Consider the following 14867-nt stretch of genomic DNA (forward strand, 5'->3'; position numbering starts at 1 on the left):
AGCCCCCCCACCCCAATTGGGGGGTGGAGCCGGCCAGCCAACCTCCCTCATCCCCTCCCCCCTGCCAGCCCAGCCCCAGTCGGCCCCCTTGGGGCGGGCCGGCCGGACCCCACTCGTGCACAAATTTATGCACCAGGCCTCTAGTATTAAATGTAAACTGTAATTGAAAAAAAAAAAATTGAAACTAAATCAGGAAAACAAACCTAAACAAAAACAGCAATGAAGGACACTTTGGAAATTTAAGGAATTGATCTTAGAAGATATGCACTGATACATAATATTGGCACATCAATACTAAATTCTTGAAAGCTATTAAAGCACTGTAGTCATTTAGGAAAATGTCCCTGTTCTTAGGACGTACGTGTTGAAATTTTAAGGGATGAAGGATCTTGATATCTACAATTGAGTCAGAAAAAAAGATAATATGTAAAGCTTATATCTATCAAGTGTGTGCAAAATCACTTAGCAAATCTAGGTGAAGGTATTCATTGTCCTCCTCTTTCAACTTTTCTATAGGTTTGAAAATTTTCAGAGTAAGAAGTGAGGGGAGCATGGGGGCACCTAAAGTGAGAATGGGGTTTGATTGACTCATGAGGGAGCCTCTTGCTGACAGTGCCCCTGGACCAGCAAAGGTGGGGAAGTGGTTCCCCTTACATCACAGACCCACCCCTGAGTGAGGCAGCTATGAAACAAGTGCCTGAATTTTGTTTCTTTTTTTTTTTTTAAATAACATATTTTATTGATTTTTTACAGAGAGGAAGGGAAAGGGATAGAGAGTTAGAAACATTGATGAGAGAGAAACATCAACCAGCTGCCTCCTGCACATCTCCCTACTGGGGATGTGCCCGCAACCAAGGTACATGCCCTTGACCAGAATCAAACCTGGGACCCTTTGGTCCGCAGGCCGAGGCTCTATCCACTGAGCCAAACCAGTTAGGGCATGTTTCATTTTTAAAAAACAAAAGTAAGTTATTTTTATTTAAAATGTTTATATAGAAAATTTAAGATAATACACTTTTTTTTTAATTTACCTTGTAGCCTTACCAAGAGATAATTCACGTTTACCTCTTTTCTTTGCCTCAGTCTGACTAAATACAACCACAGTGGCCTCTTCTTGAGTGCTTTGGCCCAGCCGAGAGCATGTGCATTTGCTTTCTAACGGACCCGGTCCCAGTTCGCTGCAAAAGCATTGCTCTGTGGCTGATCCGCACTCTTGGCACATCACAGATATGTCATGATTTTATGTCTCTGTCACTGCCTCTACCAAGTACCCCTCCCCTCCAGAAATCAGTAAGTAACTGCCCCACATCAGCCAAGGTACAGATGTTGGGTGCCATGCCTTAGGTTGTAGTTATGTGGCTCCTATGGAATTTTTCACATGCTGCTTGGGGAAACCATCTGTCTTCTTTTTCTTTAACTGACTTGTTCTAATAATGACATTTATTCTTTTATCATGGTTGGTGAGAGGGAGGAGTCGGTGAGAGGCAGAATCAACATGCTTAAATTTAAATGTCACCACTAGGAGGCTAGCTCATTCTTCTTGGGGTCAGTATGCTCTTGAAATGCCAGCTGCACAGTGGTGGGCTCCCCAGTGCTTCAGGAGAAGCAGCCAGGCCACAGGAGTGCATCCTAAGGCTCTCCGGATCTCCAGACCTCCACCCCTCCCTCCCTCACTCCCTGACTGCCTGTCAACCTTGGAATGGGGATGGTGAGGAAACCAGGTAACTAACCTTGGCTCTGAGCAGCTCTGCACAAGGCTTACTGGAGTAAGAGGTTATAATTACTGCCTGAAATGTTTTTTATAAATATCAGTTATTTCTGCTATTTCAGGTCCCTTTCACTGTGTATAATCAAGAAATGACCCACTCCACCTCCATCCCAGGGTTGTTGGTGACCCAGTGGGCACCTCTGACCCTGTTCAGGAGCCCTGCCAGTAGAGAGCCTTTTGGAAGAGAACATTAGGTTGCTACTCAGCATGCTCTGTGTCAGTGTCTCTGGTGACAGGAACTCCCCACCACCTGTCCCCCATCCCAGCACCAATAGCATTCAGTGGGAAGGAGTAGTCTGAATCTCCATGAGCAAATGAACTACTAAATGAGAAATAGCATCTATAACTATATGTTTAAACAGTTTAATTTATACATGAAAGAGATTGAGAAGAAAAAAGGGAAGTTTTGAGGCATGAGGAAGAACCTGTCTTCACGGAAGAAAAGTGAGCCCAGCTCTGGCCTGTGTACCTCAGTTAGTTGAGCATCACCCCGTGCACGGAAAAGTTGCTGGCTCGATTCCTGGTCAGGGCACATACCCAGGTTGCGGGTTTGATCCTGTCAGGAGGCAACCAATCGATGTTTATCTCTCCCTTTTTCTGTCTCTAAAATCAATAAACACACATTTTAAGGAAGGAAAGGGAGGCAGGGAGGGAGGGGAAGGGAAGGAAGAAAGAAGTGAGCCCAGGCCTTCGTCAGAGTGGGACTCACTAAGGTGCAGCTGCAAGTCTACATCCAGGTTCCTCACCTACCAGCCCTATGTGACATGGTGAAAAATAATCATTTTAGTCTTTGTGTTTGTTTTAAACTTCAGATCTTGCTCTATCTCTTATTCTATTTTTAATTATTATTATTGTTACTATTCTGTTTTGTTTTCCGTTGCTATCCCCTTAAAAGTCAATTTATAAACCACACAGCTTAGCATTCAGGAGATCATATGCACCAAAGGTAGTGTCTTGTTCCTGTTGGCTGGTCACTGTTGCATGTGTGTCCATGATTAACCATGGGGCAGCCCCCAGTCCTAGCCCTGCAGCCATACCCTCACTAACTGTTCATGCGTGCATGGAGCGGTCATGTACACCAGCAGCAGAACTTCCTTTAGCTGTGTCAAGACAGAAAAGGAGGGTGACATACCTTGCTCTTTGCTGGCTGGAGTGCATGTGGTAGTGTCAGTCTGAGTGGCTAGGGGGACAGGACTGCCCTTTGGGACTGGGCACTGCAGGAATGGGGAATTCACAAGTCCTTGGTTCCTGATCTGCAAGGTGACATGTTTAGGGCACTGGAACACCACTGACACCCTTAGGGACTACCTGCTCAGTTGGCTCTCCACTATCCCTTGTTCTCTTAGAATAAAGATTACTAGAATACACACCTGAGTTGAATTTGGAAGTCTCCTTTAAAGTCTGTAAAAGACTACTTTTTTATTTCCTTGGAAGCAATAAAGAAGGTGTTATGAATAGAGGCAACCCCCACCCCCACCCCCAGCATTTGCTTCTCAGTGATTGCCCAGAGTTTATTCAAGGCATCTGACACTCCCTTGTGCCCTCATTGCCCACATTTGCAGGTGGAATTGCTCAGGTAGTTCCATTTGTGGAATTGCACTGGATTTGGCTGGTTGCCTCTCGGATCTTGATGGCACTGGCTGAAACAGCCCTGCTCCCTGCCTTCCTTTCAGTGGTTGCTGTGCAGAACCCAGAGTCAGGGCAGGTTCATGTCCATAGTTTCTTCTTCAGACCATTAGTCAGTTTAGGATTCTCTCAGACTTAAAATAGAAGCATCCTTGTTTTCTCTACTTCAAATGTTACTTCTTGAAAGAATCTTATAAATATTACTCATCTGAAGAAAGTGGTTTTTAATACCAAACAAAAAATGAAAGGACCCTGATTTTTCTTTCCCTGTATATATCCTAGAAGGAGGCATGGGAAACATCTTACCAATATTTTTACCCTAAAAAAGTCTTAAAAAGAGCAGACATCCTTATATGAGAAACAGCTGATACCAACAATAAAGAAGCATATGTCCCTTTGTTGCATTAATTCTCTGTCAGTACTCCACTGAACCTTCTGTCCCTGTCACAGTGGGAAAGCATCTCACTTGTGGAGCTTGAGGTATACCCTGTGGCATTTAGGGCTGCAGCCTGGAAGTCTTCCCACACCTCTGGCCTGCCTGTTTGCCCTGCAGGCACTCTGCAGCCTGGAATGGTGCTCTCCATGTCCTTGCCAACCAGTGCCCAAACATCTCAGGCACCTGACTGAGGAAATCTCTTGTTCTCTCCAGCCAAGAACTTACACAGAGGAAGAACTGAATGCCAAGCTGACCCGGCGTGTGCAGAAGGCAGCTCGGAGACAGGCCAAGCAAGAGGAACTTAAGCGGCTGCACCGAGCCCAGGTAAAACCAGGAGGGGCCACAGCACAGCACCCTTATTTCCAACCAGCTATTCCTCATCCATGATGAGGGAGGGAGAGGAAGGCAGAGCAGAGGTAGATGGGGTGTCCTATTCCCTGAGAGGACAGCCCCAAAGGCTCAGGTCACAAACCCCTGGCTTGATACAACTACAGAAACCTTGATTTTGTGGAGTTTTGGGTAGGAAGGGAAGAGCCAAGCTTTGAGTTTCTAAATTCCTTACTCTGGAATAATCATTTTAAAGTCAACTAGTTCAATTGTAAGAATAATTATTGAGGCAATCAGTGACCTGACAGCCTCTGATAGGCCTGGGATTTAGAGGTCAGAGTAGTGTTCCAGTCATCAGCCTCTGTCTGCAGGCCTCAGAGATCCTAGACCATTCTAGATTGGGGGTGGTGAGGACTAAATAATTTCTTTATACAAAGTCTTAAAAAGATACCTAAATATAATATGGTTTTTTAATTAACTCATTTCTATCTGGTTGTATTCATAGAGATTAGTACACTAATCAAAAGCTATACAATGAGAAACATTAACAGAAAATCCAAATACCAATGAAGTATTGCTCTGAATTCCATGTTTCATCAAGCATCTAAAATCACCAGTCTTTTAGTCCTTGTCTTGCACATTATTCCATATGCACATTACCTGCACTGATACGCCACTGGTTGCTGCTGCTTTGGGGGTTGAATGTTCTTCTGATTGCCCATTGTTAGTCCCCACGTAGCATGCAGGAACTTCGCACTGCGGATTCTGGCTGGGTGCTCCATTCTAGATTTCTTCTTTATTTTTAATCTTGTAGAGAGAGGGTGTCTGCAGTAGTGTCCAAGAACCCCTGCTAATGCTTTAACAATATCACCATCAGAAAGGTCCCTGGTCAGTATGGCTCAGGGGCTAGAGCATGGCCCACACACCGAGGGGTTGCGGGTTTGATTCCTGATCAAGGGCACATACCTGGGTTGCAGTTTCGATCCCCAGCCCTGGTTGGGGGGTGCATGTGGGAGGCAACCAACAATGTCTCTCTCTCTCTCCACTCCCCCACTTCTACTTTCTCTAAGGATCAATGGAAGAAATATCCTCAGGTGAGGATTAATACCAAAAAAATGAAGAAGCAGAAAGGTCCTAGGCCAGCCGTGGGCAAACTACGGCCCGCGTTTGAAATGAATAAAACTAAAAAAAAAAAGACCGTACCCTTTTATGTAATGATGTTTACTTTGAATTTATATTAGTTCACACAAACACTCCATCCATGCTTTTGTTCCGGCCTTCTGGTCCAGTTTAAGAACCCATTGTGGCCCTCGAGTCAAAAAGTTTGCCCACCCCTGTCCTAGGCTGTAGTATTTAATTACTTCTTGCAGGAATTTAATCCACTTCCTCTCTTTGAACTGCCCCGAGAGAGGCTGGTCATTCCTTGATGTGCACCCATATACATGCTGCTGACTGATGATGGGCCCTGAAGACAAGTTCTTCACACACTGGGCATGATGCCCATTAACCTAGAGCCTTTCCAAATTTTTTACCATGTTAGTTTTTTCCCCTCTGTGTGTGTGCAGGTTGTTGGCCTCCTGAAGGTTAGGAGATGAGAGGGCTGGGTCTCCTGTTGCTTTGTTCCCACAGATCATCCAGCGGCAGCTGGAGCAGGTGGAGGAGAGGCAGCGACAGCTGGAGGAGAGAGGTGTTGCTGTGGAGAAGGCGCTCCGCGGGGAAGCAGGTACTGCCTGGGCTGTCCTATGAGGAGGTTGTTCCTAAGGGAAGCCCCTACCCCCGGCCCCATAGTAGGGCTAGTTTTTTATCACCTCAGCTTCTTTTCCAGCAGGCTTCTCTGGGTTCCTTCATCACTGAGATTTGGGCTTCCTGTAAAACAAAGGAAAGAAAAGCACCTCTGTTTGTAACTGCCCCAAGGCCCACACCTGTTCTTTCACCCTGTCTTAGAGCTTGCCATTTACCTGTGGGATGAAATCTCAGTCTACTTCCTCTGTTGATGGCAAGCACTGGGCCTTCTCCTCCTTCCCTCCTCCTCTTTTCCCACCCCATCATTTTCTCTAGAAGAAAATAACTGGGAATAAGGGAGACCTGTATCACAAGAAACCATCAGAGAACTGCACAAGCAGAGCCCCTGGCCTGCTCTCCACATGCCACCTCCTGTTTTTGGCTCTCCAGGCTCCCTTCCTGCCCAAGCTGCTCAGAGTATGTGAGGACACACACCCCACAGTGCACTCACCACCTACTGTGGGTTGAGCACACAGATTTCCCAGTGTGAGCCCAGGCTCTGTATTTCCTAGAGTCTGCTTACTCAAGACGGGGTAGAAAGGCTTGGAGGACTATGGCAGACCAGCACTATGTAGACATTGGGAAATAACTGTGAGGGCCATTGTGCTTGGTGACTGCAGTTCCTGGGGAAAATCAAAGTGTAGTGCAGAGACACCCACTGTCCACCCAAGGAACATGTGGGGCGGATTAAGCACAGTTAGGCACAGAGAAAGCAAGGAGTTATCCGGAATCCCAAGCGCCAGGAATCCCTATTGGTGCAAGACCTGAAAACCACTGGGGCCAGCCCCAACTGTAGCTCCAACACAGGCATGGAGTGATTGATGTCTGCTTTTTCAAGAATCCACAAGTCTCTAGATGTGGAAACCTCCATCTCTTATAGAGAGCACATAAGCATTCAAGTTGTGAGGCTGGGGATGAAGAGAGGTAGTGACTTAATTTTGCAGTAGCCCCTTATTACTTCCTTATTCAAGTGTGGCAGAGGGGCTGTGGTACGTCTCCTGGTAGGCAGACTGTCAGTAAACTAAAGAAGAGCCAATAAGAAGCAGCCAGGAATGGGACCAGTTGCTGCCATCTGGTCTTGCTACAGAACTGACCAATGGGGTGACCTTGCAGTATGTGCCTAGTGTAAAGATGAATCCATGGGGTTCTTTAAGACTGAAGTTCACATGGGCGGAGTCAGGGGTCAGACATAGAAGTAGGTGGTTTTTTCAGGTCCTTCAAGGCCTAGAAATTGCAGTTAAACAATTGACTCAGTGATGACCTTCAGGTGAAGAGATGGGGTGGGGGAAAAGATGAGGGTGTGATGTTCTTGGTTTTGTGCCTTACTGATGCTTGACTTACTGCTTGAAGCCCAAGTCACCAAATGAAATGCAAGTACTTGAACCACTGAGGAGCCAATGAGCCAGAAGCCTGGGATGTGTGATTGCAAGGCAAGCACTGGCTCTCTGTCGAGGAGTGGAGGTTCAGGTTCACCTAAAAGGGTCCCTGGCTTCCAAATGAAGCTGTGATGTCTCCACCATCCTATTTTTGCTCTGTGTCCTGCATGCTCTGACTTGGCCTCCTCAGTTAAGCCTGAGCCCCTGGAGGAAATTGGCCCAAACCTACCAGAGATGCCCTGAACCTGCTATAAGCAACTCGCAGGGCCCTGCCCTCGCTGCTTTCTCTTCTTGCAGAAGAAATCAAGAGGGAGCCTGGGCCCATCATTCCTTCTACCCTTCCCCACTAATTACTTCTGCCAAAGTAGAAAGTGAAGGGTAGATCTCCCAACACATAGTCAGACTAGCTCAACAGGGTGTGCCTTCTTGCTCACAGGTTCAGAGGTTTGGGTGGGTCACCCCAGGGATGATGGTTCCCGTAATGCACTTGCGTGCCTGCTGGCTGCCGTGCAATTTGAGTCTATGATGGTGCTTCAGTGTTTCTGCAACAGGCTGCGTGGTTCAAGCTGCTGGCTACCAAGGGATCAGAGAATAATACACCATTGAAGACTGGCATAATATTTTGCCAAAATTCCTCTTTCCAGCTGTTTAGATAATTTTCTTTTCATAAACATATACAGCCAGGATTTCATCTAAGTCATAGGTTTTCAAACTTGTTTTTTAGCAGCAGAACCCTTTTTACAAACCAAATTATAAATTCAAGTAAAAAAGAATTACTTTAAAATGTTAATCAACACAAATTTGAAAATTTGAAAGCACTGCCTCCACTTCCAGTTCACACCTGTGTAGGGAACATCCTGACACACAGAGGTAGTTGCTGCAAATGGTAAGTTTTTAACAGCTCACCTGGAGATCTCAGGATATACATAGTTTAAATGATGCAGATGCTTGACACTTAAATAGAGTACTGGAAATTGTTTTCACAGGTAAATCACTGACAAATATAATAGTAGTTCATATTCTTCATAAAGAGTAGATCTCAGATAAAAGCTCCCAAATATACAATGAACACAAACCCAACTATGCTCTGATATTGTGGCATGTGTGTTACACACCTAGAGGACCTCATTGTGACAGAAGCTGCTTGAGGCTGAGAGAGAACTCTATCGGGACGCTGACCTGTACACTTGTACAGGAGTACTCTACTTGCCAGAATGTCAATGAATGAATAAATGTCCTCTTCCCTAACACATTTACAGGGCCTACAGATACTTGCACAAAGAGGCAGAAGAAACTTGGTCCTGGGGGCTTCACAAAAGCCATTTTACCTGGTAGCACAAATTAATGTGTTGATGGTCTTCAGTGGGCTAAAAGTTGGCATATCAAACATTTGAACATGGAGTATCTTATTTAAGTTTTTTAAAATAAGGTAAAAGTATTTGTGAATCAGGTATTTGGGAGACTCCTGGAATAGCACTTGAAAAGCCCTAGGATTCCACAGAACAGTTTCAAAACCACTATTGTAGTCCATACTCTTCCAAGCAAGGCTTTAGCCAGAAACCTCCATCCAAATACATAAACATCTATTCTGTTTATAAAGACAGGCTTCAGCAGCCCCATTGGGAGATTTTCTCAAGATGCATTTGGGAAATTCTAAGAATATAATAGCTCTTACCATAAGAATATATTTCCAAATATATTTTTTTCCTTGTCTTATTTAAGCACATCACTTCCAAGGCCCCCCTTTTGTCAGATGCCCCAGTGGCCCTGTTCCTACTTGGCAGAGATCATCTTTGAGGCAAATCTGTACACACTGGCTGCTTCTTCCTCTGCTGCTTCAGCATTTCTCTCCTTTTGTTAGTCCGGTTGCTCCCAGCTAATCTTAGTATAGCATGACATTCCAGCAATGGTCATCAGCCCCTTCCCTGGGGGGCATATATCTGGTCAACTTGTTTGGTCTCTCTGGCTGAGGGGGTCAGACTGCCCAATTAGCCAAGGTGCCTTCCAGAGGAGAGATCTGATATGGACCTGCCATCCATTGGTCTCAACTTACCCAAGGCTCATGAATATCCAGACCACCAGGGTTAGGTTCAGAGCTTTCCGGCCCAGAGCAAGACTAAGACTGACATGATTTCTGGTCTGGAGCATCTGGAAAGCCCGCCCTTTTTGTTCTTGGAACCCTGATTCAAACTTAAACCATTGGATCAACCTTGAGCATGACTTGGAAAACCATTCCAGGTTTGCATTCTACTTTCTGGTGTGTCCATTCTTTTTTTCTTTTTTTTATTGACTTTTTACAGAGAGGAAGGGAGAGAGATAGAGAATTAGAAACATCGATGAGAGAGAAACATCGATCAGCTGCCTCCTGCACACTCCCCATTAAGGATGTGCCCGCAACCAAGGTACATGCCCTTGACCGGAATCGAACCTGGGACCCCTCAGTCTGCAGGCCGACACTCTATCCACTGAGCCAAACCGGTTAGGGCTGGTGTGTCCATTCTTGAAGGGGGAACCCTGTTAGGAAACAAAAGGCTGCTAGGATTAGCATTCAGATTGTGAAATGTGGAGGAAAGGGAGAGAAATAGCAGCTGACCTTTATTGTGCTCTGCATTTGCTTATGATTCTGCCCAAGTCCAGTCCCTCAGCACAGCCCAGTCTCTGTATCTCAGGCATGTGAAGAACATAACATCCTTACTAGACAGCCACATGGAGCTAAAAAGCTAGGAGTGCCGTGGCCAGCAAACCTCGAAAAGCCTTCAGGCAAATAGCCACAGCTCATTTCCTGCTTTTAGAGAGAAGGCTGGCTGAAGTTAGGGTCTAACCTCAGAAGAAAGAGCATCTCCTTCCTCTCAACCCATCTAGCAAAAGTGGTTCTGCAAGGAGTTTGGTATACTCACCAGTGGGGGTCACATGTGTGAATTCTTGAGAGAGCTCTGACTGCCTTTAACCCTAAGGATTGGTGTCCTTGCCAAGCTTTTTTAGGTGGTTTACGTCTTGCCTTCAGAGCTCAGCCTGGAGTCTCTAATATTCAGTAACTAAGGAAGTAGTTGCCCTGATCTGCCCTTGAATTTTTTAAATCTTCTTAGTTAGATAAGGTTCAGTCCTAGCCGGGCCAGAATTCCCAACAAATCCAAGGCCTTTTGTCCTAACTAATTATTTGAGTTATAAACAGGAATCACATTGACATTGGCTATTAACTCTGTCACCTGTGGTTAGTGAACACCCCCTCCCACCACCAGGAAATATATGGCTCAGCATGTGTGCACACAATGCACTTTCAGAGAGAAGCATGCTTTGCAGCTATTTCTCTTCTCCCTCTTGCTGTCTCTCTTTGTTTCTTATGCTTTTTGCTATTGATTGCTTTGGGTAGGGGGGAACAGGAGGGTTTTATCAGATCCAGTAACTCTCTCTTCATCGATTCCTTGTTGTAGACTATTGGGGAGAGTCTTATTACAGTGACCTCATCGACTTGCATCTGGGTGGTATGTATAGCAGCATCTGTTGCTGACACTAACCCTGCTGACACCCTTTCCCCACCCATTCTCATTAGTCCCTGCTCACAAATGAAAGAAGAAATCAACCTGTTAACCAAATGGCAAACACAGGCTCTTTCCTATCTCATAATGGAGCAGCATACTGGGTCCTCCCCACTACCATATACACTCCAAAGAAGATCTGAGGTAGCTTTTGCTGCCCAGGGTTATCTTAATTTTTTATAATAAAAGTTCACCTGCCCCAACCCATCAACCTCACATCAGCATTCTGGTCCTTCTAATAACTTTTTGGTTGTTTGACAACCAATACACACACACACACACACACACACACACACACACACACACACACACACACACACACACACACACACACACACACACTCCAACATGACCTCTGCCTTGGATCTCATCCCTCAGAAGTTGGAGGTGTCATATCTACCAGGAAGCTCACTGCTAACCACACTCGAGAACCAAACATCTGAAGAACTCAGCCTCGACCATTTTCATTAGGATGTGCTCACATTTCCCCTAAGAGATTCAAGTGCATATAAAGGTGCCACTTGTGATTTCTACCCAAATTCACCAAGCTTGAGGCTATGTTGACAGATGCCTGTAATAATGCCCTTCCCTCCTTGCTCTGTCCTGGCACTTCCTTCACAGTTCTTTTCAATGAACACAGGAAAAGGATAAGGCAGTGGTTCTCAGCACGGGGTCCCAGGACCAACACATCAGCATCATGACTTGGTAACTTGTTAAAGATACAAGTGATCAATCCCCACCCAAACCCGCCGAATCAGAAACTGGGGGTGAGGCCTGGTTATCTGTATTTTAACAAACCTTCCTGATGATTCTCAGACCCTCTAAAGTCAGAGAACCACTGCCTTAAAAGAAGTCAATATTGAAGTCAATATTTTTTATGTCTTGCTGCATGAAGCTTATCATTTGTATCAGATTAGAGAAATAACCAATTCAGGAGTCTCATTTCTAGACTTTGGGCAGTTTTACTCTTGGAAAGTTAACGTCTTATCAAGAGGAGTGCCAAGCAGCTGCTCCTGAGGTTAATGGTGGGGGGCCTCTGACACTTCCTCTTCTGGAGTTCCTGCTTTCTGAAAGGTCGCAGAAGTGGCCTTAAAATCCAAGAACTGGCAAAAATCATTCTCATTTTTTACCACAATCTCATCCTTTTAAGAAAATCACTTTTTGGCTTATTCCTTTAAAATCCAAAGGTATAATTCTGTGATTCCTACTATGAGATAGTGCCATATTCTTAGAGAACCTCCATCAGTAAGGAGGCTGGCTCTTGGCTTCGTTGGGTGGGTTGGGAGTGACTGGTCTCTCTGTCCCACCCCATTGTCCCATGGATTCCACCCTCCACAGATTCCTTCAGTGCCCCAGAGCTTCTCAGGGACTTCCACACTCACGGCCATTCATGCTGTAATTAACAAAACGTATTTCTTGTTTAATGTCCTTGATTCCTTTCCTAACGCCTCCTAACACTCTTGGGGGATATGTATGTCATTTTTTAAAAAAAATATTTTTAATTGATTTCAGAGAGGAAGAGAGAGATAGAAACATCAATGATGAGAGAGAATCATCGATTGGCTGCCTCACACTGGAGATCGAGTCTGCAACCTGGGCATGTGCCCTGACCAGGAATCAAACCATGACCTCCTGGTTCATGGGTTGACGATGCTCAATCACTGAGCCACACCAGCCAGGCTGTTTATGTCATTTTTAAAAATATATATTTTTTTATTTCAGAGAGAGAGAAACATCAATGATAAGAGAGAATCATTGATTGGCTGCTTCCTGCATGCCCCACACTGGGGATCGAGCCCACAACCCAAGCACATGTCCTGGCCGGGAATCGAACTTGGGACCCTTCAGTCCACAGCCCAATGCTCTATCCACTGAGCCAAACCAGCGAGGACTGTTTATATAATTTTTATTAAGTGAATCTCAATGTGTGAAAATATGTGGTTGGGTTGTTGTTGTTTTTTAATTCAAAATCTCCTGGAAGGAAATGTCAAAATCAATTTATTTAAAAGTATATTCACCCTTCCCTCCCAGTTTAAGATACTGTTGCCACACTGATTACCTCATATGTCTAGTTTTGTTTTCTTTATCCCCATTGCTTGAATGATAAATGTAGTTGGCTCTTTTCATTTCTGTGTTCCTGAACTCCCAACTACTAGCCTTTCAGATTTAAAATTCCAACAAATTCTAAGGGAATATGAAATAAATAAATAAATAAATAAAACTCAATGTGTCTTCTGAATTATGAAATGCCCCCATCAAACACCTGATAACCCTGCTACTGGATTCTCATCAACTCATCATTTCTTTTTCAGCTTATGTTATTTTTTCTAAACGTTAGACTTCTCCTGTGGGTTCTGCTCACCACATAGAGGCTGCTACTGCCCTAACAATGAAGCATGAGAGAAACATCCATTCCAAAGGGAGTCACTATATACCCAGGCAGAGAGCAAGAGTCCTCCAGCCTCACTCCCATCAAGCTCCAGGAGGAACATTTAGATAACAGAAATAGGTCCCTTTCAGATTCTGCTGTTTTCTTCTTGGAGCACTTGGTAATATTCATTATTTGAGGGGAGGAAATTATCCTTTTAAAATCTGAAGTCTAAAATGTCGAATCTGATTGCTTCTCTGCTATTGCATCCCCAGAAGGCCACACAGAGACCTCATTGCTGGGCCCAGCACTAATCAAAGCTCAGAGAAGTCCAGACTCCTAATGCCTGCCTGGTGTTCTGCCCATTAAACTATATTGTTCCAGTAGGGTCATTTGATGGCTATCAGCTGACTATATAAAGGCTCCAAATCTGTATTAGAAGTCTCTTTTTGAGCCACAGAGTACAGAGAATAAAGATCTTTCTTCTCTTAGCTGAACCTTGTTATTTCAAAACAAACCATTAAAAAGACAGAATGAGCCTTGGGCCAGAGAGGAAGGGTGCCCAATTGACCTCACCCCCTTCATCTTCTTCCCAGGACACTAGGCAGGCTCCCCACCCTACCCAGTCAGCACATTTTGTTGCACCAGACAGATAGATGACTGGAAATCTTTATATAAAAACCGTATCTCTGAATACCTTTAAATTAAAAACATACAGGAAGGGGGTAAATGAGGTTTAAAGTTGTTTATATGGGAAATAATACAATAGTTAATGAATAATACAAGAATAAACTCTTTCATATACACACAACTGTAAACCTAATATTGCTCACCCTGTATACACCTAATTTCTAGTTTGCAAAGACTTTACCTGTTGATTGATCTCAAAGGAAAATTGAAAGAACGTGAATGGTTTAGAAATGTAGCATAAAGGACTGGAAAGTGGTCTTTTATTGTTGCTGGTGAATTGGGGTGAGAGGCACAGAGGGACCCTCACAAGCCTGCTTACTTCCCTCCTTTCTGGGTCTTTCTGTTCTGTTTGCTTCCTTTAATTTGATGTTCTAGATTTTGGCTTGTCTTTTTGGCTCTGTTTTTGCTTAGGAACTTTAAAGTCCTTGAGATTTCCCAGCATTCTTCTGTGTACATGTGTGCATACACATGTGAATGTACACACATATTGTACGTGCACGCACATGGGTGTGTTGGATCACAGTTCTTATATTCTGTTTTCTTGTTTTATTCTCTCTTTTTTGCCTTTATTCTAGAGCTCCGTTCTGTACTAAGTTTTTTTTAATTAATCTTTATTGTTGAGATTATTACAGATGTCCCTCTTTTTTCCTCCCATAGCTCCCCTCTACCCAGTTCCCACCCCACCCCAGGCCCTCACCACCCTATTGTCTGCGTCCATATAAGATCTTTGTCTAATCTCTTCCTGCACCCGCCACACACTCCCTTTCCTCTGAGAATCATCAGTCTGTTCCATTTCCATGCCCCTGATTCTGTTCCATTCACCAGTTTATTCTGTTCATCAGATTTTTTATGCATTTGATTTTTATTTTATTTTTTAATATATTTTTATAGATTTCAGAGAGAAAGGGAGAGGGAGAGAGAGAGATAGAAACATCAATGATGAGAGAGAATCATTGAT

At 44.4% G+C, this 14867-nt stretch overlaps 1 protein-coding gene across 13 annotated transcripts in view; it reads left to right on the top strand.

Annotated features, from left to right (window-relative positions):
- Positions 1-14867, top strand: part of MICAL3 (microtubule associated monooxygenase, calponin and LIM domain containing 3) — a 293552-nt gene that overhangs the window by 239182 nt on the left and 39503 nt on the right. For all 13 annotated transcript variants that reach the window (XM_014529900.1, XM_014529902.1, XM_014529903.1 and 10 more), the window contains 2 exons: positions 4044-4154; positions 5787-5880. In XM_014529900.1, coding sequence (XP_014385386.1) covers positions 4044-4154; positions 5787-5880 — 205 coding nt within the window. The remainder of the gene's footprint in view (positions 1-4043; positions 4155-5786; positions 5881-14867) is intronic.

This window comes from Myotis brandtii, unplaced genomic scaffold, assembly GCF_000412655.1.
Source record: "Myotis brandtii unplaced genomic scaffold, ASM41265v1 scaffold7, whole genome shotgun sequence".
In the NCBI taxonomy this organism is placed as follows: Eukaryota; Metazoa; Chordata; class Mammalia; order Chiroptera; family Vespertilionidae; genus Myotis; species Myotis brandtii.